This window comes from Heteronotia binoei, chromosome 13 (assembly GCF_032191835.1).
Source record: "Heteronotia binoei isolate CCM8104 ecotype False Entrance Well chromosome 13, APGP_CSIRO_Hbin_v1, whole genome shotgun sequence".
Classification (NCBI taxonomy): domain Eukaryota; kingdom Metazoa; phylum Chordata; class Lepidosauria; order Squamata; family Gekkonidae; genus Heteronotia; species Heteronotia binoei.
This window is the reverse complement of record NC_083235.1, coordinates 65,093,754-65,113,117: the sequence shown is the minus strand read 5'-3', so window position 1 is coordinate 65,113,117 and position 19,364 is coordinate 65,093,754. Positions and strand designations below refer to the sequence as shown.

At 44.1% G+C, this 19,364-nt stretch overlaps 1 protein-coding gene across 4 annotated transcripts in view; it reads left to right on the top strand.

Annotated features, from left to right (window-relative positions):
- Window positions 1–9,006, top strand: part of EPN3 (epsin 3) — a 37,529-nt gene extending 28,523 nt beyond the window's left edge. For 2 of the 4 annotated variants that reach the window (XM_060252137.1, XM_060252138.1), the window contains 6 exons: window positions 748–855; window positions 1,345–1,429; window positions 2,572–2,868; window positions 3,602–3,706; window positions 4,989–5,219; window positions 6,710–9,006. In XM_060252137.1, coding sequence (XP_060108120.1) covers window positions 748–855; window positions 1,345–1,429; window positions 2,572–2,868; window positions 3,602–3,706; window positions 4,989–5,219; window positions 6,710–7,035 — 1,152 coding nt within the window. In that variant the 3' untranslated portion in view covers window positions 7,036–9,006. Of the gene's footprint in view, window positions 1–747; window positions 856–1,344; window positions 1,535–2,571; window positions 2,869–3,601; window positions 3,707–4,988; window positions 5,220–6,709 lie in introns of all 4 variants that reach the window. The other 2 variants (XM_060252136.1, XM_060252139.1) reach the window with 2 other exon arrangements.
- Window positions 9,007–19,364: the final 10,358 nt, after the last annotated feature.

Below are 19,364 nucleotides of genomic sequence, written 5' to 3'. Positions count from 1 at the left end.
CAACTGACCTCAGTGCTCTCTGGGGTTCATATGGGGAAAGACGGTCCCTCAGGTAGGCAGGTCCTCAGCCATATAAGGCTTTAAAGGTAATGACCAACACTTTGTACTGGACCCGATTCTGGGTTTTCTACCCAGAATCTGCCAACATTGTTGAAATTTAAAAAAAAAAAATCATGTAGAATAATGTTTAGTTTCTAGTTCTGATGATTATAGAAGAAATCTTGAACCATGTGAGGAATTTTACCAAGTGTGGGTATGTTGGGGGTCTCTCCCCTCTAATCCATGACCTAAATAATGAAATTCTGGAATATAGCAATAATTCAGTTTGACAATCAGATAAACTTATGCAAAAGAGATATATAAATATACATATTTGTTTACCTATTGCATAATATGTTTATGTTTCTATGTAAATATTTCTAGTAAGCATGCAGAGTACTGATTGCAATCCTTCTTTAAAAATAGAATCGTTTGGTTTTTCAGATGAGAGAATTCTAGACCCCGTCCCGCTACAGGCTGCATCAATTTCTTTCTCACTTCCGGTTCTTTCCTAACTTTCACAGTTCTAAAGACTAACTGTTCTTTTTTAAAAAACCCTTAATATGGGTTATACATGTATTAGGAAATTAAAATTGACACTAAAAATTGAAAAGACATAAAGTAAAAGATAGCCTTTGCCAGCAGGAAATAATCCTTTCTCTTTCATCTTTCTTGCATTCAACTCAGAACTGTTCATTTTGATTGCAGGAAGTGAGAGCGTGGAAAGGAGAAAATTCACTGTTACAAAAGGCACTGGAAGAGAGCAACCTGGGTGCAGAGGAGGACAACGAAAATGATAAGATGAAGAAAAGCCAGGTATAGGAGTACCAATGCTCAGCTGTCTGGTGGTGAAGATGCAGCAGTATTTGCATATTTATCCTCCTGCCCTGACCCCCTCTCCTTTCTTGTATGTATTTAGGATCCAAACACACAGGACAGTTTGTTTTTTTAACTATTGCAAATGAAATCTGATTTCAGAGTGGTCCACATGTGGTGCCTTGGCAATTTCCATTGAAGGCACTGGTTGTGTTGACACTTCCTTCGCTTTAACAACATCGAGCGGTATTGTGTTGCAGATGGTTTTCATACTCAAGACCTATATAGCATGGAATCCAATACCGAATTTTACTTCCTGAAGCTCTCGAGATAAGGAAGGAAGACCATCATAAGATCATGCCTTGTGCATGTGTCTGTATGATTTCCACTTTTGGATGGCTTCTGAACCTGTAATATACTATGCATGTGTAAACCATACTCTGGGTATCTGTGGATTCTAATACATTTTATCTCTCTGTATCTTTCCAGTCTTCTGTGATGGAGCTGGCAGACATTTTTGGACTACAACCTGTAACTTCTACCCACACGTCAGCTGACCCGTGGGATATTCCAGGTGGGGGTTATCTTCGATCAGTTGAGGGTTGGAACCATGATACGGCGTTTTCTCCTGCTTTTTCTCCTCCAGCTTTGCCCCTGTCCGGTTCTTGGGAGCTTAACAGTAAGGAACTTTGCGGCTGTTCTCTGCTTTTCCTTTTCTTCTTATTCTCTCTCATTCCATTCATGCTTTCAACCTTGCTTGAAGGAACAAAAGGGGTGACGAAGGTTAACCCTCTGTTTGTTAATCGTGTGGTTCTCCCTTCAGCTGCACGCTATCGTGGTTTAGGAATGTAGCTTAATTGATTTAAAATCTTTTGATAGATTAAAAATAATTTTTGCCCATCCCTATTAATCAAACAACAGATGCATTTAAAACACATCCATTATTTTCAATAGAAGTCTTTACTTGGGTAATAATCTTTGAAGGAGTGTTCCTTCTGAAAAGATAAACCATTGATTTACAGCAAAAACAAAAATGAATTCATGTGCAAATTTATGCAGATATAACCCATTAAAACCTACACAATTCTGACTAAAAATCCTTAGATGGCAGTCCTAGTTCCTGCCCTCTGCCCTCACCCACCTCTTCTTGACTTCTCACATATCTGCCTTCCCCTCCATGTCATCCTGATTACATTTTAATTCTGTTGGGGTTTACATATACCTTTAGCTGAGTAACGTGGAGATAACCACAAAAAGCAGCCAGGCACACGGTTTAGCTTAAGAATAAAAGTAGTTTACTTTTCTAATGAGGAAAGGGTATGACTGGGATTTCTGGAAAACAAAGGATTCAATATCCTTCCTAACTTCTAGGCTACATCTCGACTCTCTAGAGTCCTAACTTCAACTGCATGGAGATCTAGGGGCTTAACACAAAGGGCAATAAAACTGACCAAACGGTTTCCCTCAGACCACCACCCAAATATATGGATTAGCCTATTAGGGCTCTCCCTCAATGGTCACTATGCATATTGACACCTAGCCTTGGCGGGAAGTACGTGCACACATTCTCATTGGCTCTGCCTACTCACTGGCTAAACATCGGCACGCATATACAAACACTTCATTAACTCATGACAACAGGAAGTGAAATTGCATCAGAAACCCAACAAATTCACTTTGCACTTCCTTCTCTAAAACCTGTGACTCTTCTTTCAGATACTAAATCGACAGTGGAATCAACAGGTACATCCTGGTGTCCCACTGCAGACCCCTGGGTTCCTGTATCTTCTGTGGATCCTCCTAGTCAGGCAACATCATCAGCTAATCAAGCCTCTCCAGGGCCCTGGAATCTTCCACCCGTTTCTGCCTCCTCCTCTGATCCCTGGGTAATGAAGTCTCTGCCTTCAAATCTCTCATCTTCGGATCCCTGGGGAAAGCCCTCGCAGTCTCCTCCAGTCACTACTTCCACTGCTGATCCCTGGGGAGGCTCTACTGATAAACCTTCCGCAGCTAGTAAGAGCATCTTGTTTTCGTCTGCCATTTTCAAGGCTTCTTAATGCGGAGAACTGATGGGTTTTGTTTCTTTCTCTTTATGACTGTCACCCAGTAGTTTCCCTAATGCTTTCAGTCAGCTTTATAAACGTACCATTTGCCTGCTCACCTAAGATGACTAGTACCTGAGTGAGAAACTATATAGTAGTATGTTCTCTTGCGTCAAGGTTAAAAGCTGCTTGTACAGTTGGCTCAAGAGATAGAAACGGGACTGGTCACTTCATTTATGAGGTTGGTCCAGCAGCTTTCTCTGGCTGCTTTGCGTCTTTGAGATGTCTGGCTGTTGAGGATACAAACAGCAAGACAGATAGTTGTACATTCATATAGCATGTGCCTCTGCCACTGCTAGGCAGATGGTGCAATCCTAAGCAAAGTCACACCCTTTTGAGCCCATTGACCTAATAGATTTAGAAGGGTGTAACTCTGCTTTGGAGTGCACTCTTAGGCTCCCAAGTGATGGACTAGTGATGAAAAGAAAGAACGAGCCACTTCTCCAGGGCTCCTGAGGGAAGTGTCTGGGGAAAATCCATCCTTCTCCTTGGCTTTCCAAAACAAGGACAACTATACATATGGATTGTTGCCTCCACTTCTTCTGCACTCCTGAATCCAAGAGAAGTAGTCATAGTGAGAGGAGGTGCAAAAGGAGTAGGTGGGAGAAATGCTGAGTTTTCTTTCTATCTTTGCACATCCACAGGCAATGCTGCTTTTGACTTGTTTGCAAAACTACCAGAACAAGTGGATCAGCCAGAGCATGACAACATCCAGGCTCCATCATCTGTGAAATCTAACAGCCCTGTAGGTAAGTGAAGCTCTAACACAGGGGTCCTCAAACTACACCCGCGGGCCAGATGCGGCCCGCTGAGGACGTTTATGCGGCCCGCCGGGTTATGGCAAAATCAGACCGGAAGTGACGTTAGACTTAAACTTGCATTAGCAACGCACACTTCCGGCACTGGGCTGAGGCGGCGGAGACAGAGAGTGAGGCGATACCGAGGTGAGGTGAGTTCCCAGGCCGGGGTGTGTGGTGTGGGGAAGGGAGAGAGATGCAGAAGACAGAGAACTGACAGCCCGCGGCCTTGTACAGTAACAGCAGTCCGGCCCTCCAACAGTCTGAGGGACAGTGAACTGGCCCCCTATTTAAAAAGTTTGAGGACCCCTGCTCTAACACATCCTAGGATCGAGGAGAGAGATGGTTATGAGAAGTGGGAAGGTGGTCATGGAAACTAACTTCTGCCTTCCTGTAGCATTTTCAGGCATTATGTTATTCTATAATCTTGACAATCTGTGGGGGGAGGGGAGATTCTGTACTTACTATAGTTCTATGACTGTTTATTTCATAGTATTAATCCTCAAAGTATCTACCTTAGTCATTGTTCATCTGCTCACATAATCTGTCACTAGTTTTGCAATTGGTCCTTCATGTGTGCTGGAGGATGGCCCTGTTATAAGATTTAAAACTCACAGGATGATTTTTTAAAATGTGAGACTTTGCATATTCATACTTCCAACAGTTACCTCAGAATAGATTATCCATGAAACTTTTCAGGGAGCAACCAAATTTTGCAGTTAAAATGTCTATAGGAATGAGGAAACTTTAAAGTGTAGATTGAAAGACAATATGCTGTGTGGATGCGTGTGAGTTAAAGGAGAGCAGTTCTGACCATAAGAGTAATTATGTGGGAAATGCCTTATAAATTATGTGGGAAATGCATTATATCTGAGGCAGTGTTGTCTGTTATTAGTGACAGTGGACATCCAAAACATCAGGTAGATGTCTGTCTTGGTCATAATAATATTTCGTTAACTGGAAATGCTGGGGACTGAGCCAGGAATCTTCTGTATGCCAAGCTTGAACTGAGGTACATCACTCTGTCTGTCTGATTCTCACTCACACAAAACATACATGGAAGAATAAGCAAAAATTACTTCAGCCACAAGCATAAATAGTGGAATTACAAAAGTAAAAGTTGAAATTTTGATTGAAATTTAGTACCAAATGAAAATCTGAAGGAAACCATGAACTGTCTCAATAATAATGGCAAGGATTAACACTTCTTTCTCTCCTTTGCTTTTGTTGGTAGATGTGGATCTGTTTGGGGACATTATTCCAAGCACCAAGGAGAATGGAGTCAAGAATAAGGACATTTTTGACATTACAGGTTTAGAAGACTCTCTTCCTGATCCTAAGAAGGACAAAAAGGATTCCAAAACGCCAGAGACCTTTCTTGGCCCAAATGCCTCTTCTTTGGTTAATTTAGACTCCTTGATTACAGCTCCCCAGAGCTTGAAATCTCGTAATCCATTCTTGGCAGGTGTGTCATAGGAAGGGGAAATCCATGGGAGGCTCTATATGGGGTTACATGAGGCCTGCTGGCCTTTATTTTATACCTACCCTTGTGTTCATTGAGCCCTCAGCCTATAATAATGCTTTTTTTTTAGCAGGAATGCACAGGAACACAGTTCTAGCTGGCTTGGCCGGGGCTCCAGCTCAAACAAAGGTCTCTGGCAGAGGGAAGGCATTAGGCAGCCATATACCCCCAGACTACATGCTCCATTGTCTCTGCTGCCTCCAGCCTCCAACGGGCTTGTGAAGACAATGAGAGATGCAGAGCCTCCCGCGAGCATCCCTCCTGGGAGAAGCGGGGCCTGCTGCTGCCCACTCTGCTGCACATGGCTCTCTTTCTTCAGCCATGTATGTGTGTATGAAATCACATCCATGAAATGCAGCGGATGGCACTGCACTGTCAATATGCAGAGAGTCACCTACTGGATGGGTGATGTCACTTCTGGTGATGGCAGGGGGTGTGGCCTAATAAGCAAATAAGTTCCCGCTGGGTTTTTTTTCCCTACAAAAAAGCCCTGGCCACCAGCACAATTTTCTATTGCATCCAAGATAGCATTTTCACCTTTCCTCATCTTGCTGGGCTGCTTAATCACCAGCATCAGACCTGGTCAGAAAGTTAAAAACGTCACATACTAGGAGTTGGTGGGTTGGAAATTTCTGCTAATAGAAAGAGGAGGAGGATTTTTCCTGGTTCCTCCTTCTTGCTGCAGGCTTCCACTCTATTCCGGGAGCAGCAAGGAACTGACATTACACTGACAGAAATACCTTCTGTTAGCAGAGATTTACTGCAGGATCCGAGCCAATATTTTCCAGTTGAATGTAACAGCATAAGAAGTGCCCTGCTATACAGATTAAAGATCCGTTTAGTCCAGTCCTGTTTCTCATCGTGCCCAACCAGATGCCCGGAAGATGCACAAACAGACAAACTGATACCAGAGTCTCCCCCATTGTCCCAATTTCATCAATTGGTATTCAGAGCTTCTGAGCACTGAAGGTCCACAACAATTATGGCTAGTAAGTGATGGCCCTATCCCTCGTGAATTTGTGGCATCCTCTTTTAAAGCCATCTGCGCTAGCAACCACTGAGTTCCACAAATTGTTCACTGTGGAAAAGAGTGCTTTATTTTGTCTGAACTTGCTGGAAAAGCGCTTGTGTTTTCCATGCTTGTGATTCCAAATAATTCCACTAATTGCTAGGTACTTTAGACCTTGAAAGACTATACAGGTTTCTTCCAGTGCAGGTTTAAGCAGAATGACTTCCTTCTGAATCAATTAAACTTAATGGGCTTAAAAGGGGATAACTATGGTTCTGATGACTGTACTTTTGTGTGTGTGTGTGTGTGTGAAACTTGCTGTCTTCTTGTACAGAATCCTGAGGGCCTAAACTTCCTGGGTCTCTGACCTAAAATGTTACACCCATAATGGAGTTGTGATGGTGTTTCTTTTTCCTTCTCCCAGGTCTCAGCACGCCCTCTCCCACCAATCCATTCAACACTATCGACCAGCCCAAACCAACTCTCAATCAGATGCGAACCAGCTCCCCAGTACCCAGCGTAGCTATGGGAATGCCCATGAACTCCATGACCTATAGCACTTCCCTCCCTCTTCCGCTCAGCAGCATCCCATCAGCAATGACACTTCCGGCCTCCATGAGTGCCTTCCCTCAGGCTGGCGCAAGGCCTTTCCCAGAGATACCCACCAATTTGCCTCAACCTCTTCTACCACTGTCTGATTCAGGTCCTGCTCCACTACCTTCTCAAGGCAGTATGAACCCTTTCCTTTGAGAAGATGCAGTCTGCATTGTGTAAACCCTCTTGTCCCTTCCCCAGCTGTGACGGAAATCCTCCCATGCCAAAGCATCATGGGTACTGACTCATACATTGGGATGAAGGACATTTCTCCCTGGATGCTCATCTTCTCGATCCTGCCCAGGACAGAGACAAGCTAGCATGAACCTCCTCGCTTGAAGAGTTAAAACGAGAAACCAGCTGCTCCTTCGTGGTGAATGCTGCTTCTGGTGGTATTTAAGGACATTCTGGTCACTAACTGGCACTGTTTCAATGGGCATTAAGCCCACCAGAAGTCCCTTAAGAAGGGCTTTAATTTTTGAGGGCCTCTGTTCTCAATGTTTTCTTTTTTTAACCCTGGTACACATGGAAATTAAGATAAAACATAACATCAACTCCTAAAGATTGTCCCCGTAGAGGGAAGGGATGTTTTTGTAAGTTGCATAGAAAACACAAACACTTTTGCCAAAGCTTGCAGCTTCACGGCACGCACGACAAGGGCACGGTCTCATTTCTGGAGATCAGGACAGCTCAGCAAGTCGAGTGGTGCTATGTACGAGAGAAGAAATCGGATTTATTTTGCCAACGGCACTTTCAGAGGGTTGCCTAATAAAGAAAAACCTCTTTCTCAGCTTCAGTCACCCAGTGACACTGTGGAAAAACTCAAAAGTCTGCAATTAGAAGACCCACATTTTACGACCACAAAACTTGCATAAATATTCCTCTTGTGCGTTCTTTGTGCTGGTTGCAAAGTATAGAGCCGGTGCTGAAACATACCGTTGGGGACCAGTAAGGAGGAGAGAGAGGCCATTTTTATTTTTGAAAAACGTGTGCAGAGCAAGACTATGAGACTGGACAATCTATGGAAACATCTGAATCGCTGGTAACACGGTGGGTGAAAGAGAATGGGGTAGCATGAAGAATTCATCTCCAGCCCCTGATCGCTGGAAATTTGACCAAATTCCTCTGACTTCTAATTAGAATTAATTGCTAAATGTACTGAATAATAAATTACTAGATGTATTGAATAATAAACTTGGCTTTTATAAAAACCCAATACTGAGATGCTCAGGACTCTGAAAAAGCTACCATTCTTCATACTTAGAGGAGTCCACCGTTCCTGGTCACCCAGCTTTTCACTTGATGCTCCTGTGTTTGGAATCCAGTGTCTCTCTGCCTACTTTGAGTCAGATTACTTTTTTAAAAAAGCATTGTACGACTTATTTGTACAATCTGGTTCCCCACTTGCTGTCTCTATGGGTGACCTTTTAGCTACATGTCTGAGCAAAGTCTGTGTTCCAGTCACCTCTCCATCTCTTGCTCACGCCCCTTGAACTCCAACATTTGGGATGGCAACCCAGAAAATGAGAAATGTTCCAGCAAGGGCTGATCCCACAGTGCAAAACCACTGGAATAAGCATACTAGGCTTTGTGAAGCCCGTGAGAAAAATGAGGAGAGCTTTAAAGGAAGCAAATCATGGCTGCCTCCATTTGAATATGACTCCAAGCACCTTGATCTGCAAGGAACTGTTTTGTTGTGTCTTGGGGCAATTATCTGGAGCTCAGACCTGCTTCAACAGCTTGGAGAAATCCAGATAACTACTTTATTCGCTGGCTTTCATTTTTCAGTCAGCTTCTCCCACCCATGTCCTTCCAAGATACTAAGACTGTGTTGAAAACCAATATGCTGGAATGGAAGGTCTCTTTACAGCATGAAGTTAATATCCAAATTACCAGCTGTGTCTTAACTTTGGGTTTTAGCATGCCAGTACGAGTTGCATCTGCAGGACAAGATGATTCTGGAGCACTGATCCACTAGGTCCAGTCCAGAGGTGGTGATACAGTCACAGTGGCTTTATCGCCAGCGCATAAGCACTACAACATCAGTTATCATACCAATAACAGACTTTCTGATTATAATGGAACATAGGAAAAACTAATATGCAGTCAATAAAGTGTTCAAATGTGCTTGAGATTTCACACTTCCTGACCTTGCATGTGTCAAATCCCTTCCTTTTTTTGTGTGTGTGCCAATAGATACCAATCAGGGTATCTTTTGTGGGCCAGTAGATACCAATCAGGGTTGCACTGAATGTCCACGAGTGAAATGGGGATGGTCAAGGAAAATATTCCTTTAGAAGCTCCTTTTAGAAGCCCCTTTTTTATTCCTGTTTTCTATTCTTCTTGGCAGCAGCTTTGCTCAAACAATGGTTTCTTCCTGACTGTTATCCCAATCAATCAAGAGCATGTATCTGAATATTTCAACTGTAGTGCAATTCTTCCTTTCTGCTTTTCCATTTTGTTCAGGAATGTATGTCTGGTGCTCTATACCCTGTTCCTTTAATTACTATGCCCCCTCTTTATTTGTCTATCTCCTCCCAATTGTCTATGCGGAGTGTTTGAGGCTTCCTTTGGAAGAAGAAGACTGCAGATTTATACCCTGCACTTCTCTCTGAATCAGAGACTCAGAGCAGCTTACAATCTCCTATATTTTCTTCCCTCACAACAGACACCCTGTGGGGGCTGAGAGAGCTCTCACAGAAGCGGCCCTTTCAAGGACAACTCTTGCAAAAGCCATGGCTAACGCAAGGCGATTCCAGCAGCTGCAAGTGGAGGATTGGGGAATCAAACCCGGTTCTCCCAGATAAAGAGTCCACACACTTAACCACGACACCAAACTGGCTCTCGGAACTATTTCTGGTTGCTGCCACAAACTCGTGGAGTTTCCTAGACATTTTACTTTTTTGTTTCAGGAGATATATGACAGTGTACTTGGAATAGTCATCATCAGGTATTTGTTTCCTCCTGTTGTAATGGTTCTCTTGGGTCCGCAGATGTCACTATGCATTATCTGTAGGGGATGTGTAGACTTGCTTTCATTGCCTTTAGAAAGTGAGGCATGTGTAGCTTTTGCCTTTATGCAGCACATATACTTCATATATGTTTGACATGACATCATCGTCATGTCCTTGGTTAAGCCTCGATTTTCAAGCCCTTTTATAATTCATGGGTGACTGTGTCCTAGACATCTGTGCCACAGGGGGATGCAGTTGCCATGGAAAACTTGTGTAGCAATTCTAGCCTCATTTGGTAAGGTTAGCTTATACAGATGTGCCTCAGAATCCCTCTGAGTATATAACCTCTTTTCCCTTCTTAATCTCACATTGGTTTCTTTGAAATTTCACTGTAAGACCATTACTGGTGAGGCACTTCACAAACAAGGCTTCCTTCCAGTTCTGGAACACATAGGACATTTCCCACAAGGAGCTTAGAATGGCCCACAGCACTTTAAGAATCCGTATCCAATTCCTTCTGTGGTGATGCTTTTTCCGTCTGCAAGGAAGATCTCCTTTGTGCTGAGATTAAGATCTCTGAAGAATTCCTGATTGCTGCTTATATGGCTTGTGGCACCTGAATCAATGTACCTACCATCCATTTTATGTATTGCTCTGCATAGCTTTTAGACATCCATCCCATTGAACATATGAAGCTGCCTTGTACTGAATCAGACCCTTGGTCCATCAAAGTCAGTATTGTCTTCTCAGACTGGCAGCGGCTCTCCAGGGTCTCAAGCTGAGGTTTTTCACACCATTTTGCCTGGACCCTTTTTTGGAGATGCCGGGGATTGAACCTGGGACCTTCTGCTTACCAAGCAGATGCTCTACCACTGAGCCACCATCCCTCCCCTGAGGCACCTGAGCTCCATTCTTCATCTGCAGATTCACTTGGTAGTTTTCTTGGCCTTTTCTTTGGGTGAGTCTGTGATTTGTCTTCTCTGTTTAGCTCTCCAGACTGAACAATATTTTCCCCCAGATGTCTGGCGTTTTTTGCAACAGTAACACTCTAGTTTCTTTCATGTGCTTTATTGCCTCATTAATTTTGAGAGTTGTCTCTGGTTTTCAGTGTCTTCATCTACTTGTAGTTCCTATCTATGGCTATACTTATCTATTAATTTGCCCTTAACATATTCACGTGTTAGATCTGCTTCTGGTCTAGTCTCAAGGGCATTGATGAGTAGACCATAGGACTCTGGGAGATTGCACAGTAATAATGTCACTACCTAATCGTCTTTCATTTCCTCTCCAAGCCCATGCTTCCACAATTCCACAGTTCCACAATCTCTAGCATGGCATTTACAAGTTCATGCATAACTTGCTCTCTGTCGAGTTTCACTTCATACAGTTTACACAGCAGCTATAGCTTGCTGTTTAGGTTTGAACACTTATGCACTTTCTGGAATGCATTTCAAATACTTTTAGCTATTTCTTCTTTCCTTATGTGGATCATCTTCCACTAACAAGCTTATAGTTCTCTTTGCATGCCTGTTTTTCATGTCCCATTCTCCAGGAACATTGGGTGCATTCACACTACACTCAGTAATGCAATTGGCAACTGGATTTTCGCTATTCTTACACAGCAAAAATCCAGTTGCAAAACATTATCTAGTGTAGTGTGAATGCACCCATTAATTGGCCTGTTAGTGCTTAAATCATCCCAGGGGTCATCTTAGCAGCATTTCCCGTTTGCACTTCCACAGCTGAAAATTGCTATTATTCTGTCTAGTTAGTGCAGACTGAATATCTGCATCGCTTGCCATCTTCCTCTGGATTGGGCTTGCCCCTCCTTTCTCTTATTGGCTCACAGTTCTAGCTTTACCTTGCAATTTATCCTGAGATCTGGGCTCATAACCTGTTGGCAGAGTTCAGGAAATAATCCAATCCATGCTTTGGAGTTTACTTTCAGTGAATTTACAGCAATAGGATTTTTGCAAAAGGACAATACTTGACAGCAGGCCACTAATACAGCAGAGAGGTCTTCAGAGCACAAGTACTAACACACAGCTGAGAGAGACGACGAGGTAGGCTGAACTGCAAGGGAAAAACACATTCAATAGACTCTAAGCACTGGATAATACGCCACATCCTATGCTACATGTGGACTAAACTACCCTTTCAGCAGTGTTTATAGTAACTAGACCCTTAGCAGCCCAAGTCTTTTCCTAAGGCATCCAATGCTACCAGAGAAGGCAGTGCCTTTTCATACCCCCATGGAGTGATCTCCTAATGAAAATGCTGGGAAAACCCCTGCTGGTAGGATTGCTTTAAAGAGAAAAAAAATAAAAGCTTGCAGTTTTTGTTTTTAATTGCATTTGCATGGCGTGGCTCCTGTAGAAGGGATCTCGGATGCAGTCTGCAGCTCCTCTGACCATCATCTAGGACAGTGGTCCCCAACCCTTTTTGGCACCAGGGACCGGCAGGGTGGGGGAAACACAGGGTGAGGGGACTGAATTTGGCCTCCCCCCACCGTGCCGCGCAGCCTCGCCGCCCCCCCCCCTCCTCCTTCCTCCATGTTTATGTTAAGCCAGGGGAAATGTCTTCCCGGCTCTTTAAAAGCTCACCTCCTCCCCCCCCCCCCGTGGCAGCAACGGTGAGCAATCCGCTAAACAAGCGGCGCTGCCTTCGCCTATGGAGGCAAAGGCAGCATGGCTTGTTCCGTGGTCGCTCGCCACTGCTGCCGTTTTCCCTCACAGATCAGTTGCTGCCGCAGGGGAAGGAGGTGAGCTTTTGAAGAGCCAGGAAGGCGCTTTCCCCGGCTTAACCTAATAAACACAGAAGGGGAGGGGGCGGCATGGGGGGGCAGAAGGCTGTGGAGCACCGTGGGGGGGTGAGCAGCTCAGCTGGCGGCCCACTTGCTGATGGGCCATGGACCGGTACCAGTCCGGGGCCCGGTGGTTGGGAACCGCTGATCTAGGAAACCCATCACTTTTGCTGAGGAACTTATTCTGAAATTATTTAAGAATAGAGATGTTGCCAGCTGCAGAGATAGCATCTGACTTTTTTCCAAACTGCCATCTAACTTGAGAATCAGCTAATGACTTGATATTTAATTCAAGAGGAATTGCATTGTTGCCGGCAAAAATCCCAGTGAATATTACACCTGGGCGCCTGCTGGGTGGAGAACAGGCTTCCTGTCTATTCCTAATCCTTTTTGAAAAAGTCACAGTGATTCAAGGGAAGTGATCCTACAAGGTCATTTCTACTTGAGCAGGGGTGGCCAAACTTCCTTAATGTAAGAGCCACATAGAATAAATGCCAGATATTTGAGAACCGGAAGGAAGGAAGGTAGATTGATGGGAGGAGGAAGGGAGAGGTGGAAAAAAAGCAACATTAACTTTAAATGCATTCTTCAAGCTGCTGGCTTGGTTTAGAGAAGTGCTGGCTGATGGGGCAGTATGGGGTTTGAGAGCCGCACAATATGTGGGAAAGAGCCACAAGTGGCTCCCAGGCCACAGTTTGGCCACCCCTATACTTGAGTCTAGCTATGTTGAACTTAAATTTCCTGGTAGAGGGAAACAATTTTCTGTGAGGTTTGTTTTCAACGTTCAGTATATATAAACTGTACTTGATGTGTCTGTTTTGTACACCCACAATGACACGTCCATCTGTGTCAATACAAGTTATCAGCTAGAATAACACATTACTAGACAACTATCTCAACTGCGTTTTGTCATGACATAGTATTGAAAGAACACGTGCCCTCAAAGTTCTGAACCTCTTTCTGACATTCATAGCAGAGCATTTACAGTAAAAGGCCTGCATGTGACACGTCAAGGTGTCACATTCAAGAACGTGAACATTTTAAATTTGAGAGGAACTCTTCTCTTTATCCAGCACTCATTAAAGTGGCTTGAAGCTCAGCAGGTAAGAATTGGCCAAGATGGAAGGCAGAAAAGGAAAGCTATCATGCATCCAAGCATCAACAGTGGGAAAGCAGAGATGTGACTTACATGTTCTTATTGAGTGATAATCAAGACAAAACAAGGGTCAGGTTATAAATATAGCCCTAATAATCTAAGTCTCTAGGGCTCTTTGTGACTTGGATGCTATTTTAACGTGGTGATGATGATGATATTGGATTTATATCCTGCCCTCCACACCGAATTTCAGAGTCTCGGAGCGGCTCACCATCTCTTTTACCTTCCTCCCCCACAACTGACACCCTGTGAGGTGGGTGGGGCTGAGAGGTCTCTTCCTGAAAGCCTTTATTATAAATATTATTTGACAAATGGCATTCTCTGCTACAAATTTCAGCCAACAGAAGCTTGTCAAAAAAACCAATTAAAATAAAACTGCACCTTACAGGAGGTGATCACATTATTCTAATTAGCTCTCCTTTTGCCCAATCAGCAGTATATATCCTCAGTTCCAAGAGTATGAGGATTTAAATACAATCATCAAGATGCTGACACACCAGTTTAGGGAAATTGTCACCTGGGAACTTTTCAGCCACTTGGTTTGTCTCTTATATTCTGACATCAAATAGAGGCGCCAATTAGAACGATGCGTATTCTGTGCTTCCAGCTGGAAGCTTCAGAACGGGCTGCAGAATTTGGAGTTTCTGCTTTTATTTTTTTTTTAAAGGTGGTTAAGGCTTTCGTGCATGGAAAAAAAAAACTGCTTAAAGATAACTGTGCTAGTCATGTTGCCAGCAGATGACCCACAGGAGGGTCCTGTGAGCTTTGTGCCAATGGAAGTTTGTCCAGTAAAACTGTACTGGCCAGAAAGCTGCAACTATCTTCTTGGCTATTCTGCCACTCACTGTATTGTAATTTATTTATTTCATCTTTTATAATAGACACACAGAGAGAATTCTAGGCTTACAAAGATAGCATGTACAATCAAACCAATAAAGCCACAATTAATGCAAAACAAAAACTCTTACCAAAAAAACCCTTAAAAGATAGCCTAAAGCTCTCAATAACTGGTTTAAATTTTATGTGTGTGTGTGTGTATACACACACACACATAAACCAGTTGTTTCATGGTGGTGTGAATGTAGACGCAGCCAAAGAAGGGAATCTGATCACATGCCAGATAATACCTAGCATTTGATGCCACATTGCAGGTGTTCAGAATGCTTCACATATAATCTCAGTAATTCTTCCAAGAACGTTGTCATAAAAGTCAGCATAATATTCCCACATTGCAGAAGAGGACCTGAGATGGGCAGATGAGTGGTTTAACTGAGAGATTAAGGCTGACGGGGCACCCCCACCCATAAATTTAGTCATTCATGTCCTAGCTTTCAAGCATTTTTAAATACTAAATGCAACACTTGGACTATTACATGCGTGAAAAAATAAACTGGGTGCCTGAGGAAAAGCACAGGTCCAATTAATATATCTGAAATTATGTGAAATCCTGTTGTTAAAAACTGGAATCTCAAATGCAAAGTGATCAGGCGCCTACCTATGCCTTGGGTATAAAACTGTAGTTTGAGCAAAAACAGCAGTTGGGATGGGGCTTTGATCCCTTAAACAGCTTCCTGCTCAGCATCCCAGCTCATGCCTCTCTGCAATACGCTAACACAATTTGCTTAAACTCAGGCGTCTTTTCTTGTAGAGTACACAAGAGCCCTAGTTAAGCCTAAGTTTATATTATTATCATACTCTATCCATTGCAAATGTCCACATATAAGAATAAGCATGTCTATACAGGCAACCATCCCTCTGCAGGTTCCTCTCTAATAATGTACTATCATTAAAAAAAAACTCTAGTAAAATTATCCTGTTTACTTTCGTAGACTTGTTTTCCCTCTTTTCTCAGACGTACAAATGGGGAGTCAATGATCAAAAGTCAACAAGGCACAGGAGGAGGTTAATGTGGAAGAGCTCTTAATGCCAACTGAAGAGCCTAGTAGAAGGGCGAAATTTAAAAGGTATCAAAGGTAGAGAATAGCGAGCGGTTAATTGAATATTAAGATTGCTTCAGAGTGAGCCTGGAGTGGAATGAACCTCCTGGTTTTAGCAGGCTTTCTGAAAATGAGAAGAGATGATTCCGTTATCTATCAAGGCTTATAATTTTTCTGTTTTAGTTTGGTACAAGGCATTCCACACCATGCAGAGCTGTCAAATGAGACAATTCAGGCTGGTAGAGGTGATCGCTAGAAGTGCTTTTCATTCCATCTCCTGCACAATAAATATTTTATTTGCAAAATCATTTCCCACTGCACACATTTTCAAGTAAACAGATAATGGCTTATGGTATAAAGGAAGTATGGTGGTGATCTGTGGGTATACTTCCTTGCCCACTAGGATGACGAAATTAAATTCCAAATGTATTTTCTTAAATAGAAAGCAACCTGGGACTTGAACTGATAGAGCCAGCTGGCATGCAGTGCCATGCCTTCTGCTTTTGCAGCTGCTGGTTTGAGTCCCGTTGGCTTTCTCTGCAGGACAGGATCAGGAGAAAGGAAAAAATCCAGGGCATGCGCATCAATATACTGCTGGGTAGTGTCTGCATTTGCAGTGCAGAATGCATATGTTGTAAATGCAATGCAATGAACAGAAGAATGGATATGCGCTCTGTCATCACAGTAAGGCACGGAGAGGTAGCAGGAGTTACTTTGCAGGCTATATTTGATCTGTTGGATGCTTAGCTACCACCACACAGATGTTCCATCTGATCTAGAGCAGGCTGAGAGGGCAATCCTAAGCAGGTCTACTAAGAAGTAAATTCAGCTTTATTTAATGAGGCTTAGATCCAGGAAAATGTCCTTATGATTGCAGCCTGAGCCTTTTCTACACTCTGGACTGGGATAATTGTTCTACATGTACAAGAATGTGGAACCTCCATATTAAGAACATGAGAATATAAGAGCAGCCATGTTTGATCAGGCCAATGGCCCATCCAGTACAACACTCTGTGTCACACAGCGGCCAAGTGCCATCAGGCGGTCCACTAGTGGGGCCAGGACGCTAGAAGACCTCCCACTGTGCCCCGCCCCCCCAGAGCCAAATTAACAATTAGGCCAAGTAGGCACTAGCCTAGGGGCCCCCATGTCTTTAGGGGCCCTGGGCTGGCCCCCCTTCCCCCAGTTTTCCCCCTGCTTGCAGCCTTCCCAGCCTGCATGAGCAACCAGTAATTTAGCTGCTCTTTGCCCGACTTGCCTGGTGCAGCTGCTGCTGGCGTTGTCACCAAGTTTGCCTCTCTCTGCCTCTCCCTCACAGGTTAGTAAAAGGGGCTTTTAAGAAGGTGGCTGCAGTGGGGGCCATGGGTGTTGGGGTGGGTGCTCAGACTCTGAGATAATTTGCGAGGAGGGCCCCAAGATTTCAACTGCCTAGGGGCCTCCACAAGGTTTTATCCGGCATTGCCCCTTCCAGCACCAATACAGAGCTAGTTTTGTTACTGGTTTGTTTCCAGGTTTAGTACAAGGTGCCGGTTATGACCTTTAGAGCTCTTCAGGTCCTGGGGCCCAGATATCTGAAGAGCCGTTTCCTCCCGTACATCCCCCTGTACCAACTACACTCTCCTTTTAGTGTGGCCAGCTTGGCATCAACCTTGCCTGGCTGCCGGTGTATGAAGCGTCACGCACACTTCACAATCACATCACCTGGAAATGACATCATCATGTTGTTCATATCATGCATGGGACACTCTAGAATTCGGGTAAAAAGCTCTATTGTGCCACAGAATTTTTACCTGATTGCTAGAACATTCCGTGCACAATGATGTCAGTTCTGGGTGACACCATTGTGCCAGACACATTGGAATTGACATAGTTTTTCAAGGCTGGGGATCCCCCTCCCAGTCAGCTTCATGCCAGAGGGTTGGAGGCCCCCAAACCAGGGAAACCTCCACTCCCACACAAGCACAAGGATCACAGCAGAAACTAAACTTATAAACCAAAAATATAAAATGCTGTGGGGTTAGGAAAATATGAAATGGCTGAGCATTGCAAGCTTCTCCCCCTGCTCCAAGGTCTACTCAGATTGGCAATGGCTTTTTTAATGTAATATCTCCCTTTGGCTATGGGTTCTCAGGTTAGAGTACTCAGGTTAGAGCCTGCTTGGCGGGGGAGGGCGGGATATAAATAAAATATATATATTTTTTTACTTACTAGGCACCAGTATGTGTACATATGGACATATGAAGCTGCCTTCTACTGAATCAGACCCTTGGTCCATCAAAGTCAGTATTGTCTACGCAGACTGGCAGCGGCTCTCCAGAGTCTCAAGCTGAGGTTTTTCACACCTATTTGCCTGGACCCTTTTTTGGAGATGCCAGGGATTGAACCTGGGGCCTTCTGCTTACCAAGCAGATGCTCTACCACTGAGCCACCGTCCTTCCATTTCTAAGGTCCATTCAGCAGAGACATGCTGGCTCAAAGCATCAAACCTTTATTTGCAGGGTAACAAAACTCCAGCAAGGAACAGCTTCCAACTGGCCATATAAATGCTGCAAAGTGAAACTGAGCTCCACTCCATTAAAATACGTATCAGCACAAAGCTGCAAGAAAAACACGGGATGGATTTTCCAGTAAGGTCTCTGTGCCCAGAGTAGTCTATCTGGGCACAGGGACCTTAATGGAAAGTCCATTCTGCATTTTCTTTGCAGCTTTGCAAGCCCAGAATTGCTTCCTGCTTCAGCCTGAAGAGACAAGGAAGAAGGAACTGGAAACTTTGGCAGCCTAGGAGTTTCAAAGGGTGAGGACAGGAGGGGGGAGGGGCCCCACGGGCCTGATTAAAGCCCTGGGCAGTCTGGTTCCGGCCTGCGGGCCAGACATTTAACTCCCCTGGTCTAAGAGGTACTATGCAGTCTAAATTGGGGTAGATCGCATAAAAGAGATATAATATAGTGGGTTCAATGCAATGAAGAGGTGAGGTGGTCGGGATCATAGCTCTTTATTGGGTACAGCCTAGTATAGGGCTGCACTCTAAGCCTGAGGAACTGGGACACCGGGGCCAACTATATACACATCAAGGTTCCTGCACTAGCACGCCATTGGGTCATTCAAACCGGTCAGGGGCTTGTGATTGGATCACGGCAATAGATATTTGGATCCTGCTGTCCATTGTTCCTGAGTCCCCAAGCTCAGTTCTTATGGCTCCAATGAGCCAGGCAGGAACACACACAAGAGTCTTCATTCAGGTCCGCATACACAAGAAGAGATTTCATACTGCACCAAGAGCTACAGGGACAGAAAACCTGGTACATATGAACATATGAAGCTGCCTTCTACTGAATCAGACCCTTGGTCCATCAAAGTCAGTATTGTCTTCTCAGACTGGCAGCGGCTCTCCAGGGTCTCAAGCTGAGGATTTTCACACCTACTTGCCTGGACCCTTTTAGTTGGAGATGCCGGGGATTGAACTCAGTATATATGTAACTATAGCTCTGAACCTAAGAGACCCAGGTTCAAGTTTCTACTCTGGCATTCTCAGGCTCAATTACTTCGCAGGATGACTGCTGTTAATTGTTGGAAAATTGGCCTAGGGCAGATGGGGCTCAGTCAGTCAGGAGGCTGACAACAAACAGGCACAGAAT